At 41.4% G+C, this 20,000-nt stretch overlaps 1 protein-coding gene across 1 annotated transcript in view; it reads left to right on the top strand.

Annotated features, from left to right (window-relative positions):
* The window catches only part of LOC128612059 (teneurin-3-like), a 63,650-nt gene that overhangs the window by 9,313 nt on the left and 34,337 nt on the right, over window positions 1-20,000 (top strand). The window contains exons 4-10 of the mRNA XM_053631963.1: window positions 1,656-1,853; window positions 2,205-2,488; window positions 2,650-2,842; window positions 6,311-6,412; window positions 9,199-9,393; window positions 12,953-13,147; window positions 14,470-14,655. Coding sequence (XP_053487938.1) covers window positions 1,656-1,853; window positions 2,205-2,488; window positions 2,650-2,842; window positions 6,311-6,412; window positions 9,199-9,393; window positions 12,953-13,147; window positions 14,470-14,655 — 1,353 coding nt within the window. The remainder of the gene's footprint in view (window positions 1-1,655; window positions 1,854-2,204; window positions 2,489-2,649; window positions 2,843-6,310; window positions 6,413-9,198; window positions 9,394-12,952; window positions 13,148-14,469; window positions 14,656-20,000) is intronic.

Genomic DNA, 20,000 nt, shown 5'->3' on the forward strand with positions numbered 1-20,000 from the left:
TTAATGAAATGCGGCTGTAAAATAAGACGACGATCTAAAAGGAAAAGCAAAATGCAGAGAATTTTATTTGTAAAAAGAGGTTTTGGGTCAGATCTGCTCAGTGTCCAGAGAACTCCACCTGAAAGCAGTGAAGCACACGCAGAGTGTTCGCAGAGGGGGGCCAAAACTTCTGATCATGTAGGACTCATGTACTATAGATATATGAACACATACTACTTGACCATAGGAACTAGGAAAGAAGGAAGAGAGGGATGAAGAGAGAAATAGAATTCAATAGAGGAAGAAAGAATGCAGAAGGAATAACAAAAGAGAGGAAGAAAGACTGAAAAAATAAAATGCAAAGAATGAACGAAAGAGTGAAGAATGAAGGAAACTGAAAAGAAAACGTGAGAATAATGTGAAGAAAGATAAAAGAGGAAAAAGAAACGGAGAAAGGAAATACGGAGGTATAAAAGACAGAGAAGAGAAAAAAACAAAAAATAATGAAAGGAGGATGGGAAAAGGAGAGGGAAAGAAACAGAGAAGGACAGAAGAAAGAAAGAATAAAAAAAAAACAATGAATGGACGAATGGAAGAAACTGCAGATAATTAAAATAAATAAATAAATAAATAAACCTTCAGAAAGATAGGAGGAAAAAAGAAACAAAGGAAAAGTGGAGGAATAAAAGTGAAAATGAGAGACAGAATGTGACTCCTGTTTGTATGCTGCTTTCGTTCTGGACTACTTGTATAAAAAGGGGAAGTGGGCGGGGCATGTGTGTTTGGTGGGAGTTTCCTATTTGCATATTCATCCAGTCTGGAATTTGTGCTTGAGTCCAAGTGTCCACGTCTCTGTGCCTTTTTTCTTTCTGCTCTTTTTTCTGTTTATTTACCCACCACACGGTGACTGAAATCATTTTACTCACGTCAGTAAACACGTCAGTATACACGTCAGTAAGCATGTCAGTATACACGTCAGTATACACGTCAGTAAACACGTCAGTATACACGCCAGTAAACACGTCAGTATACACGTCAGTAAACACGTCAGTATACACGTCAGTAAGCATGTCAGTATACACGTCAGTATACACGTCAGTAAACACGTCAGTATACACGTCAGTAAGCATGTCAGTATACACGTCAGTATACACGTCAGTAAACACGTCAGTATACACGTCAGTAAGCATGTCAGTATACACGTCAGTATACACGTCAGTAAACACGTCAGTAAACACGTCAGTATACACGTCAGTAAGCATGTCAGTATACACGTCAGTATACACGTCAGTAAACACGTCAGTATACACGTCAGTAAGCATGTCAGTATACACGTCAGTATACACGTCAGTAAACACGTCAGTATACACGCCAGTAAACACCTCAGTATACACGTCAGTATACACGCCAGTATACACGTCAGGTCTGAATCGCACGTTTTACCGAGCCGTACAGTGAAGTGTTTGGTTTTTATGTGAGGCCACGCCCCCTTTAACACACTTATATTTCAGCGTGAAGTATGCGCTTTGCGTCACGAGTGCTTTTACATTCTCGTCTGATCTTTAGTGAAGAGTCTGATCTGGTCTGATCTTCAGTGGAGAGTGATTTCAGACATCATTAATTTAACGCAGACGGCCACCTGTGACCTGTGATCACCAGCGTCCGTCTGCTCTCAGGAGCTCACGCTGCACGCTTTAAACATCCGTACAGTCCTTTAAATAACGCTTCTGACTGTTTCATCCGGCTGATCCGTGACCACGCCCACTCCACGCCCACTCCACGCCCGCTCCTTATCTTCTCCTCCGCTTCTCCTCCGTCTAACAGACTCGGGCTTCAGGATAACTCGGAGTGGAAGAAACACACTTCCTGTTACAGTTATTTCTCATTAAAGACTGGGTCCGGTTGTTGTTGTTTATATTTAGATGTTTACAGTGAAAGATGTAACCTGAGTGAGGAAGATAAAAAGAGAGGGAAAAACACAACAGTGTTGCTGTAAGACTTTCATTTGAGATCTTCATAATATTTTTAATATTTAGATTCACTTAAAAAATTATTACATTTTAAAATTAATCTCATTTTCAAGAGTGAAAAAACATGACTGTGGATAATTAATAATAATAATAATAATAATAATAATAATAATAATAATAATAAACAGGCAAGAAGTTAAAGTATACATTTTATACATAAATGAAATAAAATAGAATATAATTAAACACAAAAAGAAAGACGAAATGCATTCATCTGCCGCTTATCACTAACTCACAACGGGTGTGTGTGTGTGTGTGTGTGTGTGTGTGTGTGTGTTACAGGCAGGACTGACCCTGGGCAGGACTCGGGGCAGGTGCAGGTGGGGCAGCAGGTGAGTTCCTCGGTCGTCCCAGGGCTTTTCTGGAGGTGTAACGTCATCCTGGAGCAGTCACAGTTTCTCAAGTTCAACATCTCCATCCAGAAGAACGCTCTGATAGGAGTGTACGGGAGGAAAGGACTCCCACCCTCACACACACAGGTAACACACACATGCATACAAAGCTGGCAGTGAAACTAGAATGACTCGATGTTCAGTTCGTGTTGTTTAAATCATCTCATCACACAGTTATTTAACACATCTGGACGGAATAGATTTAGGATGTTTAGTGTTTAGTGTGTGAACTCTGTTTTGTGTTTCAGTATGACTTTGTGGAGCTGCTCGACGGCAGCCGTCTGATTTCCCGGGATGCGGAGGTCAGGGACGGCATGGAGAGCCCGGTCAGCGTTCACTGTGCTGGATTTATTCAGTATCTTCATGCTGGAGTTTGGCATCTCGCTTTTTATAACGATGGACTAAATCTGGAACCTGTCTCATACAACACTACGGTTCTGGGTGAGTATGGATGAGACGTGGCTGTGATCAGGCAGCCGGATATGGATGAGGCGTGGCTGTGATCAGGCAGCCGGATATGGATGAGACGTGGCTGTGATCAGGCAGCCGGATATGGATGAGGTGTGGCTGTGATCAGGCAGCCGGATATGGATGAGACGTGGCTGTGATCAGGCAGCCGGATATGGATGAGACGTGGCTGTGATCAGGCAGCCGGATATGGATGAGGCGTGGCTGTGATCAGGCAGCCGGATATGGATGAGACGTGGCTGTGATCAGGCAGCCGGATATGGATGAGACGTGGCTGTGATCAGGCAGCCGGATATGGATGAGACGTGGCTGTGATCAGGCAGCCGGATATGGATGAGGCGTGGCTGTGATCAGGCAGCCGGATATGGATGAGGCGTGGCTGTGATCAGGCAGCCGGATATGGATGAGGCGTGGCTGTGATCAGGCAGCCGGATATGGATGAGGCGTGGCTGTGATCAGGCAGCCGGATATGGATGAGGCGTGGCTGTGATCAGGCAGCCGGATATGGATGAGGTGTGGCTGTGATCAGGCAGCCGGATATGGATGAGGTGTGGCTGTGATCAGGCAGCCGGATATGGATGAGATAATCAACATTATTTTGTGTTACAACTGTAATTGTATTTTTTTAATTCTGTCAGTGTGTACCTCCTCGTTTCACATCAAGGCTGTCACGATAACAAACGTGTGCTTTTGTTTTTGTTTAATTTTCTACTTTAATTCTGTCTCCAGTCTCGTCTTGTTATCGGCTTCCTGCATCTTTTTATTTATTTATTTATTTATTTATTTTTACAAAATGCAGCGTTTTTTGTAATGAAAGTTGCAAGCCTTTCTTGTTTGCTCATCGTGTTTGTTTATGATTTATTATTCTATGTACCCGTGTGTGTTTGTTTTGATCCATGCTGTGAATGATGATGATGATGATGATGATGATGATGATGATATTCCTCACTATACGTCTGGATATAAGTATATACACGCTTTTCCTGCGTGTGATTTACGCAGATCAAACACGATGACACGTTTTATTGTAGTATTTAAGGGAGAACTCAACATTTACAGGTGAAACTGTGATGAAATGATTTTAGGAAGTGTTCCTAGATCTATATTTGTTTGTGTTTGTCCGTGTCAGATGAAAAAGTTCCTGATTGTTCGACAGCTCGACGTGCCACAGGGGCTCGTGATGAGGAGAATAACACACTCCGAGCTGCTGCCAATCAATAAACTTGCGGGGGAACAGATGCTCTTTTTGCCTCCGGCTGTTCTGCACCTAATAATATAAACGTATCGATTTATTGAGTGATGAACAGTTGCTTGTGTTTACCAAACAATATCACTCCTGTTGTGAAACCCAGATCTGTCTCCATTCAGCTGTTCGTAGACATGCGGGTTTATAGGCCTTATGAAAATGCTGGTGGTTTTCTGTCCGTCATGATCACCGCGTACAGTCTGCGGTTTTCTAAAACACCGCCGCGCTCTGGTTCTGGTTCTGGTTCTGGTTCTGTTCAGAAGGAGTTCATTTTCCCTCGTCTTCAGGACAGAGGAGTTTACGCTTCTTTACGGTTTCTCTGTAACACGACAAGCTGCGATTTTTCTCTTATTAACATGAAGAGAGAGAATAAAGAGAGAATAAAGAGAGAGAATAGAGAGAGAGAATAAAGAGAGAGAGAATAAAGAGAGAGAGAGAATAGAGAGAGAGAATAAAGAGAGAGAGAATAAAGAGAGGGAGAATAGAGAGAGAATAAAGAGAGAGAGAATAAAGAGAGAGAGAATAGAGAGAGAATAGAGAGAGAGAATAAAGAGAGAGAGAGAATAAAGAGAGAGAGAATAGAGAGAGAATAAAGAGAGAGAATAAAGAGAGAGAGAATAAAGAGAGAGAGAATAGAGAGAGAATAGAGAGAGAGAATAAAGAGAGAGAGAGAATAAAGAGAGAGAGAATAGAGAGAGAATAAAGAGAGAGAGAATAGAGAGAGAATAAAGAGAGAATAGAGAGAGAGAATAAAGAGAGAGAGAATAAAGAGAGAGAGAATAGAGAGAGAATAAAGAGAGAATAGAGAGAGAGAATAAAGAGAGAGAATAGAGAGAGAGAATAAAGAGAGAGAGAATAAAGAGAGAGAGAATAGAGAGAGAATAAAGAGAGAATAAAGAGAGAATAGAGAGAGAGAATAAAGAGAGAATAAAGAGAGAATAGAGAGAGAGAATAGAGAGAGAATAAAGAGAGAGAGAATAAAGAGAGAGAGAGAATAGAGAGAGCGAGAATAAAGAGAGAGAGAGAATAGAGAGAGAGAATAAAGAGAGAATAAAGAGAGAATAGAGAGAGAGAATAGAGAGAGAATAAAGAGAGAGAGAATAAAGAGAGAGAGAATAAAGAGAGAGAGAATAGAGAGAGCGAGAATAAAGAGAGAGAGAGAATAGAGAGAGAGAATAGAGAGAGAGAATAAAGAGAGAGAGAATAGAGAGAGAGAATAAAGAGAGAGAGAGTATAAAGAGAGAGAGAATAGAGAGAGAATAAAGAGAGAATAGAGAGAGAGAATAAAGAGAGAATAAAGAGAGAATAGAGAGAGAGAGAATAGAGAGAGAATAAAGAGAGAGAGAATAAAGAGAGAGAGAATAGAGAGAGAATAGAGAGAGAGAATAAAGAGAGAGAGAGAATAGAGAGAGAATAGAGAGAGAATAAAGAGAGAATAAAGAGAGAATAGAGAGAGAGAATAAAGAGAGAGAATAAAGAGAGAGAGAATAAAGAGAGAGAGAGCGAGAATAAAGAGAGAGAGAGAATAGAGAGAGAGAATAGAGAGAGAGAATAAAGAGAGAGAGAATAGAGAGAGAGAATAAAGAGAGAGAGAGAATAAAGAGAGAGAGAATAGAGAGAGAATAAAGAGAGAGAATAGAGAGAGAGAATAGAGAGAGAGAATAAAGAGAGAATAGAGAGAGAGAGAGAATAGAGAGAGAGAGAATAAAGAGAGAGAGAGAGAATAAAGAGAGAATAGAGAGAGAGAGAATAGAGAGAGAGAGAATAAAGAGAGAATAGAGAGAGAGAGAATAGAGAGAGAGAATAAAGAGAGAATAGAGAGAGAGAGAGAATAGAGAGAGAGAGAATAAAGAGAGAGAGAGAGAATAAAGAGAGAATAGAGAGAGAGAGAATAGAGAGAGAGAGAATAAAGAGAGAATAGAGAGAGAGAGAATAGAGAGAGAGAGAATATGTAATAAATAATAATTGGAGTTGTAGGTGAGTCGCTGTGGTGTAAGAGGAATAAAACACTTGGGGACGCGCTGCTAGAGGGAAATAATCCACACTTGTGCAGTAACAGTGACTCGGTGACTCAGCTTTCTGTACATTTGTTGTGTTTTCTGAAAGTAAAGTGTTAAATCTACCGGTGATGTCATTCCTTTTCCTGTCACCTTCACCCCGGCACGCTGACTCCTCTCCGCATTTCCGTGTTCCAGATTCAGTAATGGAGTGTCCACACAACTGCTTCGGAAACGGAGAGTGTGTATCCGGTGCCTGTCGCTGTTTCCCAGGATTCCTCGGGCCGTACTGCTCTCAGGGTAAAATGATCTAATCTACAGTTTATTACCGAGGTTTATTTAATCACGTATTAACGTCTGACGGAATCAGACTGGGCACAAGTTCGGATTTTACTCCATCAGTTTAATCTAATTACTTTAATATTTCTTCAGTATGAAAAAGAAACAGGTAATCATCTTTTTCCTGAGATGTTTATTTATTGGCAGATTACTTAATGCAAGATTAATATTGGCACCCTTGGTAAATATGAGCAAAGAAGGCTGTGAAAAACTGTCTTTATTGTTTAACCTTTTGTACAAAAATACTCTGCTCTCATGGAGATCAAACAATTACAGACAACACCGGTTTATCCAAAAAAATAACTTTCTTAAATATAGGTGTGCAACAATTATTGTGACCCCCATGAATTCATATGAGAAAATTATATTTGACGTATATTCCCATTGATATTTTACATTATGTGGTGACTAGGAACAGGAAATTGTTCAACCGTGACTTCCTGTTTCACAGGGGTATAAATATGAGGTAACACACAGGCCAAGTTCCCTTAGTCATTCATAACAGTGGGTAAGAGCGAGGAATATAGCTGTGATGTGCAGCAAAAGGTTGTTGAGCTTCACACAATGGGGCGTGGCTATAAGAAAATAGTACAAGCATTGAAAATGCCCATTTCCCCCATCAGGGCAATAACTAAGAAGTTCCAGTCCACTGGAAATGTTATGAATGGACCTGGAATTGGACGTGTGTCTATATCGTCTCAACGCACTGTGAAGAGGACGGTTCGAGTGGATAAAACATCTCCAAGGATCACAGCTGGAGAACTGCAGAAGTTAGTTGTGTCTTGGGGTCAGAAAGTCTCCAAAACTACAATCTGAAGTCACCTACATCACCACAAGCTGTTTGGAAGGGTTTGAAGAAAAAAGCCTCTGCTCTCATCCAAAAACAAACTCGAGCGTCTTCAGTGTGCCAGACACTACTGGAACTTCAAATGGGATCGGGGTCTATGGGCAGATGAAACCAGAATAGAGCTTTTTGGTAATAAACACCAGAGGAGGTTTTGGAGCACACAGAGAGGTAGCCATATGGAAAAGTACCTCATGCCCACGGTTAAATATGGAGGTGGATCTTTAATGTTTTGGGCTGTTTTTCTGCCAGAGGACCTGGACATTTTGTTAGGATACATGGCATCATGGACTCCATCAAATATCAACAGATATTAAATGAAAACCTGACTGCCTCTGCAGAAAGATTCAAATGGGCCGTGGTTGGATCTTCCAGCAGGACAATGATCCAAAACATCATCAAAATCAACACAGAAATGGTTTACTGACCACAAAATCAAGGTCCTGCCATGACCATCCCAGTCCCCTGACCTGAACCCCATAGAGAACCTGTGGGGTGAACTGAAGAGGAGAGTCCACCAGCGTGGACCTCCAAATGTGAAGGATCTGGAGAGGTTCTGTATGGAGGAACGCTCTCAGATCCCTCACCATGTATTCTCCAACCTCATCAGGCGTTATAGGAGAAGACTCAGAGCTGTTATCTTGGCAGAGGGAGCTAGCACAAAGTACTGACTAAAATTGCCATTGCCGATAATTGTTGCACACCTATATTTAACAAAGAAGAACATTGCAATTGTTTGATTTCCTTGAGAGCAGATTATTTTTGTGATTTTTGTAAACAAAAGATCAGAAGGTTAAACAATAAAGACAAATTTTCACAGCCTTCTTTGCTCATATTCACAAAGGGTGCCAATATTAATGGAGGGCAATGTGTGTGTGTGTGTGTGTGTGTGTGTATATATATATATTAAAAACACCTTAAAGCCAGACTTTAACATTTTTGATGAACTGAAGTCTGGCCATTGTGTGTGATTCCAGTGAAAACAGATATTTCTGATGTGTAAATTAGTGCATATTTAATATTTTAATTTAATAACTTGTTTGAGCATTTTTTGCTATAATATTGGTAAATTTTAACGAGCTGATTCCGATATGAAGAATAAAAGACTAAACGAAGTGAAATGTTTGGATCGGAGTTTGACAGCCGAAGGAAGAGAAACGTTTCTTATTGGACGCGACTGTGTGATGTCATCGGCTCAAGGACACTTTAACCTCCGGCTTTATTATTCTGCAGTAAAGTGACGTTATTTGAAGTCATTTGCCAAAACAGATTATCTTCCTCATAATCTGACTCTGGAGTCCAGGCCAAAGCAGAACGCATCTACACACTGTCTCCGTGCATTAACACAATGTCACGCCGTGATAAATGGAGTAATTAACCGCCATCGCAGTCCTGTCCTTTAGCAGCTGTATAAACTTCCTGAATATTTCCTCTTTTAATCTGTCGCATTGTTCGCAGCATCGTCGCACCTCAGTGTCCAACTTCCTGAATCCAATCAAGCAACACGACATTCCTGCTCTATTCCGGTCCATCACAGCTCAACTGCTGGATTCTGATTGGTTTATATTAGTGCGCTCGTTCTAATACGATATTGTTTCCATAGTAACGGGGACTTGTACAGTGAACGCTCCACGTAAACAGATTGAAAAAGTTTTCTGTAAGAAGACATTTATGTAGCGTGTAAGGAAGGAGTCTCCAGTGTCACTGCTATAACGTACGTGAGAACAGGAACGAACTCGTTTCACAGAACATTCAGTGAAACTATAAATGGATAAAAAATGACGTTCTTTAATGAATAAAAAATTGTAAACACTTGGAGGGATAAAACATTTACAGACATGCTGCTATAGGAAAATAATCACTGTACTATGTGTGTGTGTGTGTGTGTGTGTGTGTTTCTCAGCTGCCTGCCCTGTATTGTGCAGTGGTAATGGAGATTACAGCAGGGGGCGCTGTCACTGCTACAGCGGCTGGAAGGGGACGGAGTGTGACGTCCCCATCGCTCAGTGTGTGGATGCCCAGTGTTCGGGTCACGGCGTGTGTGTGTCCGGAGTGTGTGTGTGCAACCGTGGATACAAAGGCGACAACTGCGACGTGGGTGAGTGAAAAGTTTCATCAGCTTTCGTATTTCTGTGATCCGGACCGGACCGGTCCAGCGCAGGTGGTTCTGAGTCAATAAGAGGAGAAATAAAATGTAAAAAAGGTAACACACACAAATGTTTAGCTCCGTTTCCATGGTTACAGATTCTTTCTTTAAGACAGCGTGACTTTGACGATTAAACTGTATTAAAATAAAAAGTTAAACTCCACATGAAATGTCTAGAGAGGTGTGATTCCATTCCGTATGTTGATGTATTTCCTTTCAAAACAGGAAGTCAGGAACAGGCCACGCCCCCGCCCAATCTGAACACACCTCACAGTAGCTCAGTGAACTGAATTCTCATTCCACGTTCTGACATCGGAGTCGGTAAAACACTCCTCTGAAAAGTCACATGACCACCAGCTCACATAAACTCCGCCCTCTTCCACATGAATAAACTCAATAAAGACTCTGTTTTTCCATATTTACCGCTAATGAGCTGCTACTGTGGCGCGGGACACGCCCCTGGAGGCAGGGCATATACAATCTAAAGAGCGTTTAATTGGTCGAACGCAGGATCAGTACAGGACGAGTCATCAAAACTGTTTCAATCGGTTTAAACGAGAGATTTATTATCAGAGTGGTGTCTGTAACATAACCGTAAAGAGACAGGGACAAAAACTCCAACTCGGATTTCAGTCACGCTCTAAACGTTAAACTCAGACTGACGTGTGACTTCTCCATTGTGGGACGATATTGTAGCTCAGAATGAACGAGTCCCAGGAGTTTAATAGATCAATAAAGCGTAAAAGGAAGTCCTGAGCCTGTGAGACGCCGCATTCCTCAGTATCGAACAGAAACAAGACGACTTTTATTGAGTCGCAGTCCTCAGCGTGAGCGATAACAAAGGAAGAGAAAAGAGCGTGTCGAGTCTCTAAATGAGAGGTCAGACCCGATCCAGCCGAGTCTCAAGGTGAATTCCTCACTCCACTCAATAACACGGCACTCCCGTGACCCCGACACACACGTCTAAAGAGTCCGACCCGAGTGAAGACGGGATCGATGCGGTACAGTCGATCAGATCGAGCAGAGGAGAGAACCAACGAGAGATAAATCGCAAAGCAGGAAATAAAAGGCTAAAAGACCAGAGGAGCGCTCAGGAAAGTCGTTAGAGAGAAGCCGTGATAAAGAGCGCCACTTTACATTTTACACCCGTATAAAACTCAGCAACCTCTTTAAATTTCACGAATCGTCTGCCGTTAATACGTCCGTAATTTCTTTCTGTTCGCGATGAGCCGATGATGAACATCCGAGTCCATCGTGTTCGTTGTTATTTGAGTCGAAGGTGTTTATTCGACTTCATCAGGAATAACTCGAGCCGATTGTGTTTACTGGAACTCGGCCTTTAACTGAGAAGATTGTAATTGTTTGAGTTGATCGTGAATATTTGAGTTGATTTTTTCCCTAATGTAATAAATTTATAAGCAAAGTGAGAACCAGAGTCTGGAGAAGAACTGTGTCCGGTTCTCTAACGCGCAGGAAACCGTTACAGCTGATTTCATTAGAAACAGTGACTCGGACACACCCGGTGAAGTTCATTTACTGTTTAGCGCTGTTTATTGTTTGTTTTATACGATAAGACGTTTGTGCAGTACTGTGTTTGTAAACCGTCCCTCAGATTTACATTTCATAAATGTCCTATAACATACGGAGCCTCGCAGCATGACCGGCTCTCTCGTACTGATACACTGAAACGCAAAATCCATTCTTTTAAGGTGGCGTTGGATTTATGTTGGGAAATATTTTTAAGAAAAATAAAAAACTGAAATGTCTTGCACCGTGGAAGCTCCCGGTTTAAATAAATCGGGCGAACGAGGACACGATTACCTGACCCGAATCCTTAACGCTTCTTGTCCCATTTTCTGGATGAAAGCCTCACTGCTGACGGCTCATCGGTCAGGCTGTGAATCTGAAGGAAAATGAAGTCCACAGAGCGTTCTACGGCGGCTCCGGAAAAAAGAACGGAAATGCATAGATTAGGGAAAGGGTAGAAAATAATATCCAGGTGTTTGGATATCCCAGGAGCACAGCTGGATCAATAATCACACCCAGGCACTCGCAAGAAAAGGCCACAAAACTCAAACAAACAAGAAGGAGACTTGTGACAGAAGCCACAGAGAAGCCAACATCACTCCAGTTCAGAGTGTGGGAGTGGAGTAATGGTGCACCTGTCAACCATATCGAGAGCACTGAAGAACACTGGCTTGTATGGGAGGGGGGCAAGAAAGAAGCCATAAAAACCTGAAAGTTTCCATCCTACAGTGAAGCATGGTGGTGGCAGCATCATGCTGTGGGGATGCGTCTCATCAACAGGGACCGGGCGTCTTGTTAGAATTTAAGGAAGAATGGATGGAGCAAAATATAAACAACTGAATAGTTGAAGGTTCAGGGCCTCACTCGAGGACCCATCAGAGGCGGCTGCATGCTGAGATATAGAGATATACTGCTTCAGTCGGCCAAAACAAACTGAAGCTTGGGAGGAAATTCACCTCTCAGCAGGACACTGATCCCAAGCACAAGATCAAAGCAGCAGTGACTTCCTGGAGGAGACCCCAGACGCACGGGGAGAACATGCAGGCTCCGTGCACGCAGGGAGGAGGCAGTACTCGAGCCCCCTCCCTGGAGGTGCGAGGCAGACGTGATAACCACTAAGCCGCCTTGCGCCCCTCACGTTTTACATCCAAATATTGTCTTGTGTCTTCATCTAAACATTGTGCGATTAAGCAGCAGGACTCTAATGCGTCTAAATGTGCTGCATTTAAATTTATTAACTGTCAGATCTGGTCTAATTTAATATGAGAGTTTACCAGATGTGGAATTATTTTATTTATTTATTCATGTAATGCAGTAATGATGATTTCGGCATCAGTGAGAATCTGCATGCATTCATTCATTCATTCATTATTTAGAGGGAAAATGTTCTTGTGCACAGTTGAAAAGGAGCTTTGACTGGAGGTGCTTGTAGGCCCGGGATACAGGTTCTCCCAGTGGTTCTGATCTACAGATGGCGTTCTCCAGATGTCGAGGAGCAGATTTCCACACGACACATGTTAAAATGCTTACAGTTAAGTTGAAAGCTCTAAGCTCTCCGCAGAACCCCTGAAGAATGTGGGAATTCCTGTGATGTGAGCGGTTCCATTTCTACTTGAAAAAAGGTTCTGTCCTGTTCCAAAGAGTCCCTTAGAGCTCAAGAACATAAACCCTTCAGGATCATAACCTTGTTGTTTACTGTACCTTTATTTAAGGTTCTTTGTAACATCAATATGTTTCTAAAGAACCGGAGAACCCTTTCAGGTGCTAGATTCCAGCTTTTTGTCAGCTTGATTATGATTTTCAGTCGAACGCCGATGAACAGTTTTTTTTGCGCACTCACTTCAGGACCATTTCTGATGGGAGATGTTCTCCTAATAGAATCTCCCTAGAACTTTATCACTGCTCTAAACACCAAATAAAACTCATACTTGGACTCAAACTCCACAGTTGACTAATCCTTTGATCTATTTATATCTTTCTGCAGTGGACTGCGTGGACCCGTCCTGTTCGGATCACGGCTCTTGTCTTCACGGTCGGTGTCACTGTTTTCCGGAATGGACCGGATCCAGATGTGAATCCGAGGTGTCTGTTTGTCCCGAGCACTGCTCTGGTCGAGGGATTTTTGAGAACAAGGCGTGTGAATGCGAACCCAGCTGGACCGGCCCAAACTGCTCCACAGGTAAGAGTTTATACATTTTAAATGTGGGATTTCGAATAAAAACGTAAACAGATCATTTGGAAGTAAAAGGAGAATTGATTGAGCTTGACCTGTTCGGTGTCTGATGTAAGAGGCATGTTCTACATGTGTATTTATTGATTTTATTATTAAAATTTTTACCAAACGATTGCTTTAAATCTCTCGGCGTGTGCCGTGGGACTCCTCCTGCAGAACCAGTGGGATCTTTGTCTCTTCATTACCTTCACCTCTATTAAATAAACCTTAATTAATGTACGTGCTGTGTGGATCGACCCGCCTCCTGCCGAGACCTGGAAGTGCTAAAACCAGATAAACACCTTGCGGCTAATGAAACATTGATTATTTTGACTAATGTAGAAACGACGGCCTCCTTTTAAAAGAATAGATTGAATGATTTGCTCCTGTTTTCTCAGCAGTTTTTAATATTCTACAGAGAGACTCTGAGCTTTCAAGGGCTCACAATCGAAAGAAGAACTAAGAGTGTAAGAGTGTGTAAAGACTTCTCGAACACTGGGGGTCATTAACTTAATTCTCTTCCATTCAGGTTGTTGTTCGCGTTTGAAAATTGCTCCTATTTATATTCCTGTTTCCAAATCTTGGTCTGCTGTGAAAAGCAGGAGGAGAACCCGTCACCGGGCTCATCTTTCTGCGTTTTCAGTGTCTTTATAAAGAAGAGATGATTTCCGAGGGTCGTGGTATTTTAAAATTGTGGCGTGTTGCTGAGAGCTAAAACTGTGAAAATTTAACGGTGGGTTGAAATAAAGGTGAAGAAATTCCCTCTCGCTGAGGAATGGAATAATATCACTTTCTGTTTCATTTCTGATTGATATTATACTCAAAAAAGTCCAATACAAGCTGTTTTTGAAAAACTGAGTCTTATTTTTTATTGTAGGTTCATTATTTTCTTCTAATGACTAAAACGTGGAATTCTTTGGTGTCGCTGTAGTCTTTCCTTGGTGTCCATAGTGATGCTGGCCAATCAGATTCACTCTACACGGTTCTGTACTAATCACGGCCAATCAGATTCACTCTACACGGTTCTGTACTAATCACGGCCAATCAGATTCACTCTACACGGTTCTGTACTAATCACGGCCAATCAGATTCACTCTACGCGGTTCTGTACTAATCACAGCCAATCAGATTCACTCTACGCGGTTCTGTACTAATCACGGCCAATCAGATTCACTCTGAATTGTAGGTGGGAGAAACACACACCAATCACCAGATTTCTAGGGAATAGGGTGTAGGATGCAGTTTTATTAATGAATGAATTAAAATGAATTGTGTGTTTGTGACGTCAGAGGTGTGTGCTGCAGACTGCGGGCCGCACGGTGTGTGTGTCGGGGGTGTGTGTCGCTGCACAGACGGCTGGTCGGGGGTTCGGTGTGAGCAGGAGGAGTGTAAACACCGCTGTGGGGAACATGGTGTGTGTAGTGAAGGTCAGTGTGTGTGTCATCAAGGCTGGACGGGAGAACACTGTAACATCGGTGAGTCCAACACACACACACTCACACTCACACACACACACACACTCACACACGCACACACACACACACACACTCTCACACACACACACACACGCACGCACACACACTCTCACACACACACACACTCACACACACACACACACACACACTCACACACTCACACACACACACACACTCACACACACAGATAAATATTGTTATTACTATTTTGTCGTTGTTTCTGTTCCTGAGTGAATCGTACGGTAACTAAATACCTGTGCTGAATTTGGACGTGTGGGCGGAGCTAGAAACAGGTCTGATCACTGATTGGTCGAACAGAATGATCACAGATTTCCTAGATAGCGTAATGTTCAGCACAGTTTAGGAGATAACCTCACAGATTTATCAGGAGATGTGATATATAATCTGTAGCATTTTAATATGTAACGTATTAAAATAAAACATTTCAGAGTTTCATAAAACATAACATACAACGTTCACTGTCCATGCAACAGCATAAATAATAACATAAATATGCAGACGGGACACCGTCTGAGCTCCAGATACCGAAAACCAACACTTTGTGGTTTATTTTGAGGTATTTAAATGTTGTCTGACAAAGTCTGGACATAGATCCCCCCCCCACCCCCCCACCCCCCCCCCCCCCCCCCCCCCCCCGGGTAAGATAAAGTATTGGCACCCCTCGCTCAGTTTGTTTCTTCCTGCTATGAACAGAAGCTCGTTTGCTGTACTGCGACACTCAGGCAGGATAACGCACACTCACCAGAGACACCAGCCATCTCTGCTACTTCCTTCCAAGCTTTATATTCCTCCCTCACGTCTCTGTACACGTTTAACGCGAGCTCGTACACGACAGGAGAAGATGAATCGGTCTGAGGATCGGTCTGAGGAATCATCCGACACAATCCTTTGGATTTGTCACTTTATTGCGTCGTACTTAATTCACACAGGATGAGAAAACTGAAATTTATCTGTTGCTGAAATCAGGGGTTTGTGACGCGCATGTAGAAAATGACGCGTCCTCGTTCGCTAATGCTAATAACAAAATCCTATTACATTTTAGGAATATAAGCAATGAGCACCTGGAAATCACACGTATATATAACGGGAAATGTAGGTTTTAGATTTGGTTTGGTATTCAGGTTTCTCACGCAGATAGACGCTGAATCTGTCTCAGTCAGTAGTAAATAAATGATGGATTATTGAATAATCAGAACTTTTATTTATTTCTCTCTCTCTCTTATTAGCTCACTTCCTGGACGGTAAAATCAAAGGTAAAGTGCTTCCTTTAATCATCTTGCTTCTTTACATTCGTAATATTGTCACCTTTTCTTCCTCAATATTTCCAAGAGAAATGAACGTATGGACTGGAAATGTATCCTTAATGATTGGATTAATGATGTACTCTTTTCTTGGTGTATGTAATGTTGTAATGCAGCACTAACCCACAGACGAGTGATTATCATTCGTAGCTGTTTCTTTCCCTCAGTCCTGCGCTTCTCCCTGTAAACTCTCGATTTATAACCAACGCAAATATCATGAAATGTCATATTTGCTAACACCAGCGTATCGGCTCGTTTCTCCCCCCGGAGGAGAGCTGTACTTTTTTTTTAATTCTTTGCCCTGGATGTTTCCTCACACGAGCAGACTGGATAGGATATCGAGGTAAACGTCGTGGTGTACGGAGGAGAGCATGTGGCTCTGTTCCTCCTCGTCTGTTTCCCCCTGAAGCATGACGTTCATCGTCTTTACACTCTGTCTATCGATGTTTAATACAGCGAGTCTCATAAAAAACCGAGCGCACGACCCAGAGCTGCCTTTATTTCATCACTTATTAAACACTAACACGACGTTCTCCTCGCCCCAGCCGCGTCCTGATTATTCCACAATCCATTATTTAACAGACATTCCCACGTTATCCGTGTGAGAAAATCAAAACGCTGGATATTCTGTCCGAGTTCAGTCGATGCATGACGTGTGAAGTCCTCATTAAAGCTGTAACCATGTGAGGAGTTCACAGCGTGACCGTGTCGACCGAGTACCGTAAGATAATTCACCGGCAGCCAGAGGGATCAGTGATGAAACATTTACACATTTAAACAGCGTCACGTCTGATTAACTTTAATCCTGAGCTCACACACACACACACACACACACACACACATACACACATACACACACATATATACACACACACACACACACACACACATACATACACACACGCACACGCACACACACACACACACACACACATACATACACACATATACACACATACACACATACACACACGCATATATACACATACACACATACACACACGTACACACACACTCACACACACTCACACACACACACACACACACATACACACACACACACACACACACACACACACACACATATATATACACACACACACTCACACACACACACACACTGGTCTTGTTCTTTCAATAACCAGTGACCTCAAGACCAGTGATCCCGCCCCCGAACATGATTGACGATTGATGTCGTAAAAACGGGGCAATAATAATAACAATAATAATATTAGTAGTCATTTATTAGAATTTTATCATTTTCGTGTCTGGTTTTGTTTTATTTTGTGTGGTATAGCCTAATGTTAAAAACAGCCTGAAAACTCAACGAAACTTTATTTAAAATGTTCATTTTTGTCCCTGCTTATTTTATTTGTATTTTATTTTATTTGTAAGTCTTCAATGTCCAATACTTAAAGTCAAAAATCTGTAAATATTATGATAAATATTAGATTTAAACACAGAAATATATATATAAATATAATAAATGTGTGTTCATCTGAAGGGTAGGGAAGAATAAGGATGTATTTGGCGTCTGATGCGTTTACATCTTTAGCTACGAGTCTAACAAATAAATCATTTCAATATAATTGAAGGTTTCTGTTTGATAAACGATGAAATATAAACATTTTTGGTCGTGCACTCGGACTTTCCGACTTGACTGTATATGTGCACAATTCTCACACACACACACACACACACACACACTGAAGGTCACCAGTGTATGAGATGTTCCCTGTCTTGTATGTCACCTTGTCTTATCTCCTGCAGTATTGAACAGTTGCTAAGCTTCTTTAGTTTAGCAATGTCTCTGATAAAGACACGTTCTGTCTGACAGAATAAACCCCTCACTTTACTCCGCTGTAAATTCACACTGACACTTAAACTAATCATTATTACTATTATTATTATTATTATTATTATTATTATTATTATTACACGATACAGAACGTGTATCTCATCTGAGAAATGCTCTTATTGTTTAGTAATCATTTGTAAGGCCGTTTCCACCACTGCGATGCCTTTTAGCTGCAGAAACTCAGAAACTTGACATTTTGAACACTGATTTTAATAACGCGTGAATTTAACGATTCTAAATACGGGTTCAACGTCTCAGGCAACAATCTCACAAGCTTTTCTCTTAAAGAAGTATTTATTAATACGAATTAGCAAAAAAAAAAAAAAAACAACAAAAAAATGTGGATGCCTAGCATCAAAGCAAATGATATAATGAGATTAATGTAATGATTTACTTAAAATGTATTTTAATGAAAGTAAATGAATGAATTTCATTCACCTTGTAAGTAACGGAACAGGCTCGTGCTTTCCAAGTGACCTCGTCAGTCAGTACCACAATATCGCTCATATATAACACTACACTTTTCTTCTTCCTGTCATCTTCAGGAAATTCAGATGATGCAACTTCCTGTTGGGAAACGTTCCACATGTTTTATAGTGGTGTGTGTGTGTGTGTGTGTGTGTGTGTGTGTGTGTGTGTGTTCAGGGAACAGGTTCAGGGTTTAGTGAAAGAGTTCAAATAGAAATCTTTCATAATTAATGTATAACGCAAAAGCACGAGAAGTTAATGTTTAAATTGTAAATGTTGTAAACGATTCATCAAAAAATGCAAAAATAACAACCTCTTTTGAAGTATTTTAGTGATAATATTTAAGGTATAATAAGATATATATTATATATAATAAGATCATGGACTGGGGCGTGCGTCATGTTTCATTTTATATCACGTGTTATTTGAAGGAATTTAAGTAAAGTTACGTATCTGAAATATGCACATCAGCCGGTTAAATAGATTTAAAAGCCTTTTAACTTGAGATTTTATGCTGTATGTACTGTATTTATAAAAATAACATCATCCACATCGAAAATAAGAATAATCCAGACCGTTTCCAGCTTGATGTCAGTACAAAAAATCTACAGATAGGATTAATAATGTTTAATATTTGTGTCCCAGTCTAACAAAGACTCGAAGTCCTATATTTTGACTTGCTGAGACATCAGTGGCTGTTGTAAATAAACACAGTGGCTGTTGTAAGTAGCGTTCCGTACTGTAGCGGAGCGCGCTGTGATCATCTGCAGAAGCGGAAAAGCTGTAAATATCGCTGAAGAACTTTAATTTTACAAAACCAAAACCAAAACAAAAACAAGCCGAGGAGAAGAGAAGAGCAGAGCAAAGATTCCCCGTGCTAAATGATCTGTGGTGGAAAAGGAGACAGAAAAGCAATCAGAAATGGATGCAGGTTCATTAGTCAGGTCTCTGAAGTCATCTGTTTCTCATATATTGCGTTTATTACAGAGCGGCCCTGAAAGAAAAGCAGCTGTAAACGACCTCAGCGCTTTCCCTGTCCTCGGCGGACGTTAAAGTTCTCCTCATGGCAGGTTTTTAGCATCGATGAGATCTCAGACACGCCAAATTGGCACTTAAACTCAAAACTTCATCACGTTTATCATGGAGAGCGTTCGCTTTGACAGCTTTGGAATTAGTTTTAAGTCGTTATTCCTCATCTGACTCTCTCTTAACGAACTTCACTCGAGTCGAAACACGAGAGAGGAGCAGGACGAAGCTGAAGACGGGGGTGAGGATCAGACCAGCAGAAAGAGGACGGAGGGACGGAGGGACGGAGACGTGAGATCGTTATAAATTAAAACATTCGGGTTTTGGAATTGAGAACCAGGAACATGAGAACCTGAAGTGAGCATTAGAAACCATTAGAGATTTCCAGTTCTTAATGGGTTTTAATGTGTTTCTAGTGCTCACTAATGGTGTGTTAATGAACTGTGTTGTTCCACATTCATCTAATTTATGCAACCCGATGAAGAACGAGCTGCTTTTGGGAAGTGGGTTCTGGTGGGAGTTAATAATAACCAAACAATCGAAGGAATCTGACGGAAACCATTAGAGATTTGGGACTAAAATGCCTTTTCCCAGCAGGACTAGAACTAGACGCTAGAACATGCAGGAAACACGACGCTGCTGAGTTCTGCGTTCTGATTGGTCAGAAGGCG

The sequence above is a fragment of the Ictalurus furcatus genome, chromosome 8, assembly GCF_023375685.1.
Source record: "Ictalurus furcatus strain D&B chromosome 8, Billie_1.0, whole genome shotgun sequence".
In the NCBI taxonomy this organism is placed as follows: domain Eukaryota; kingdom Metazoa; phylum Chordata; class Actinopteri; order Siluriformes; family Ictaluridae; genus Ictalurus; species Ictalurus furcatus.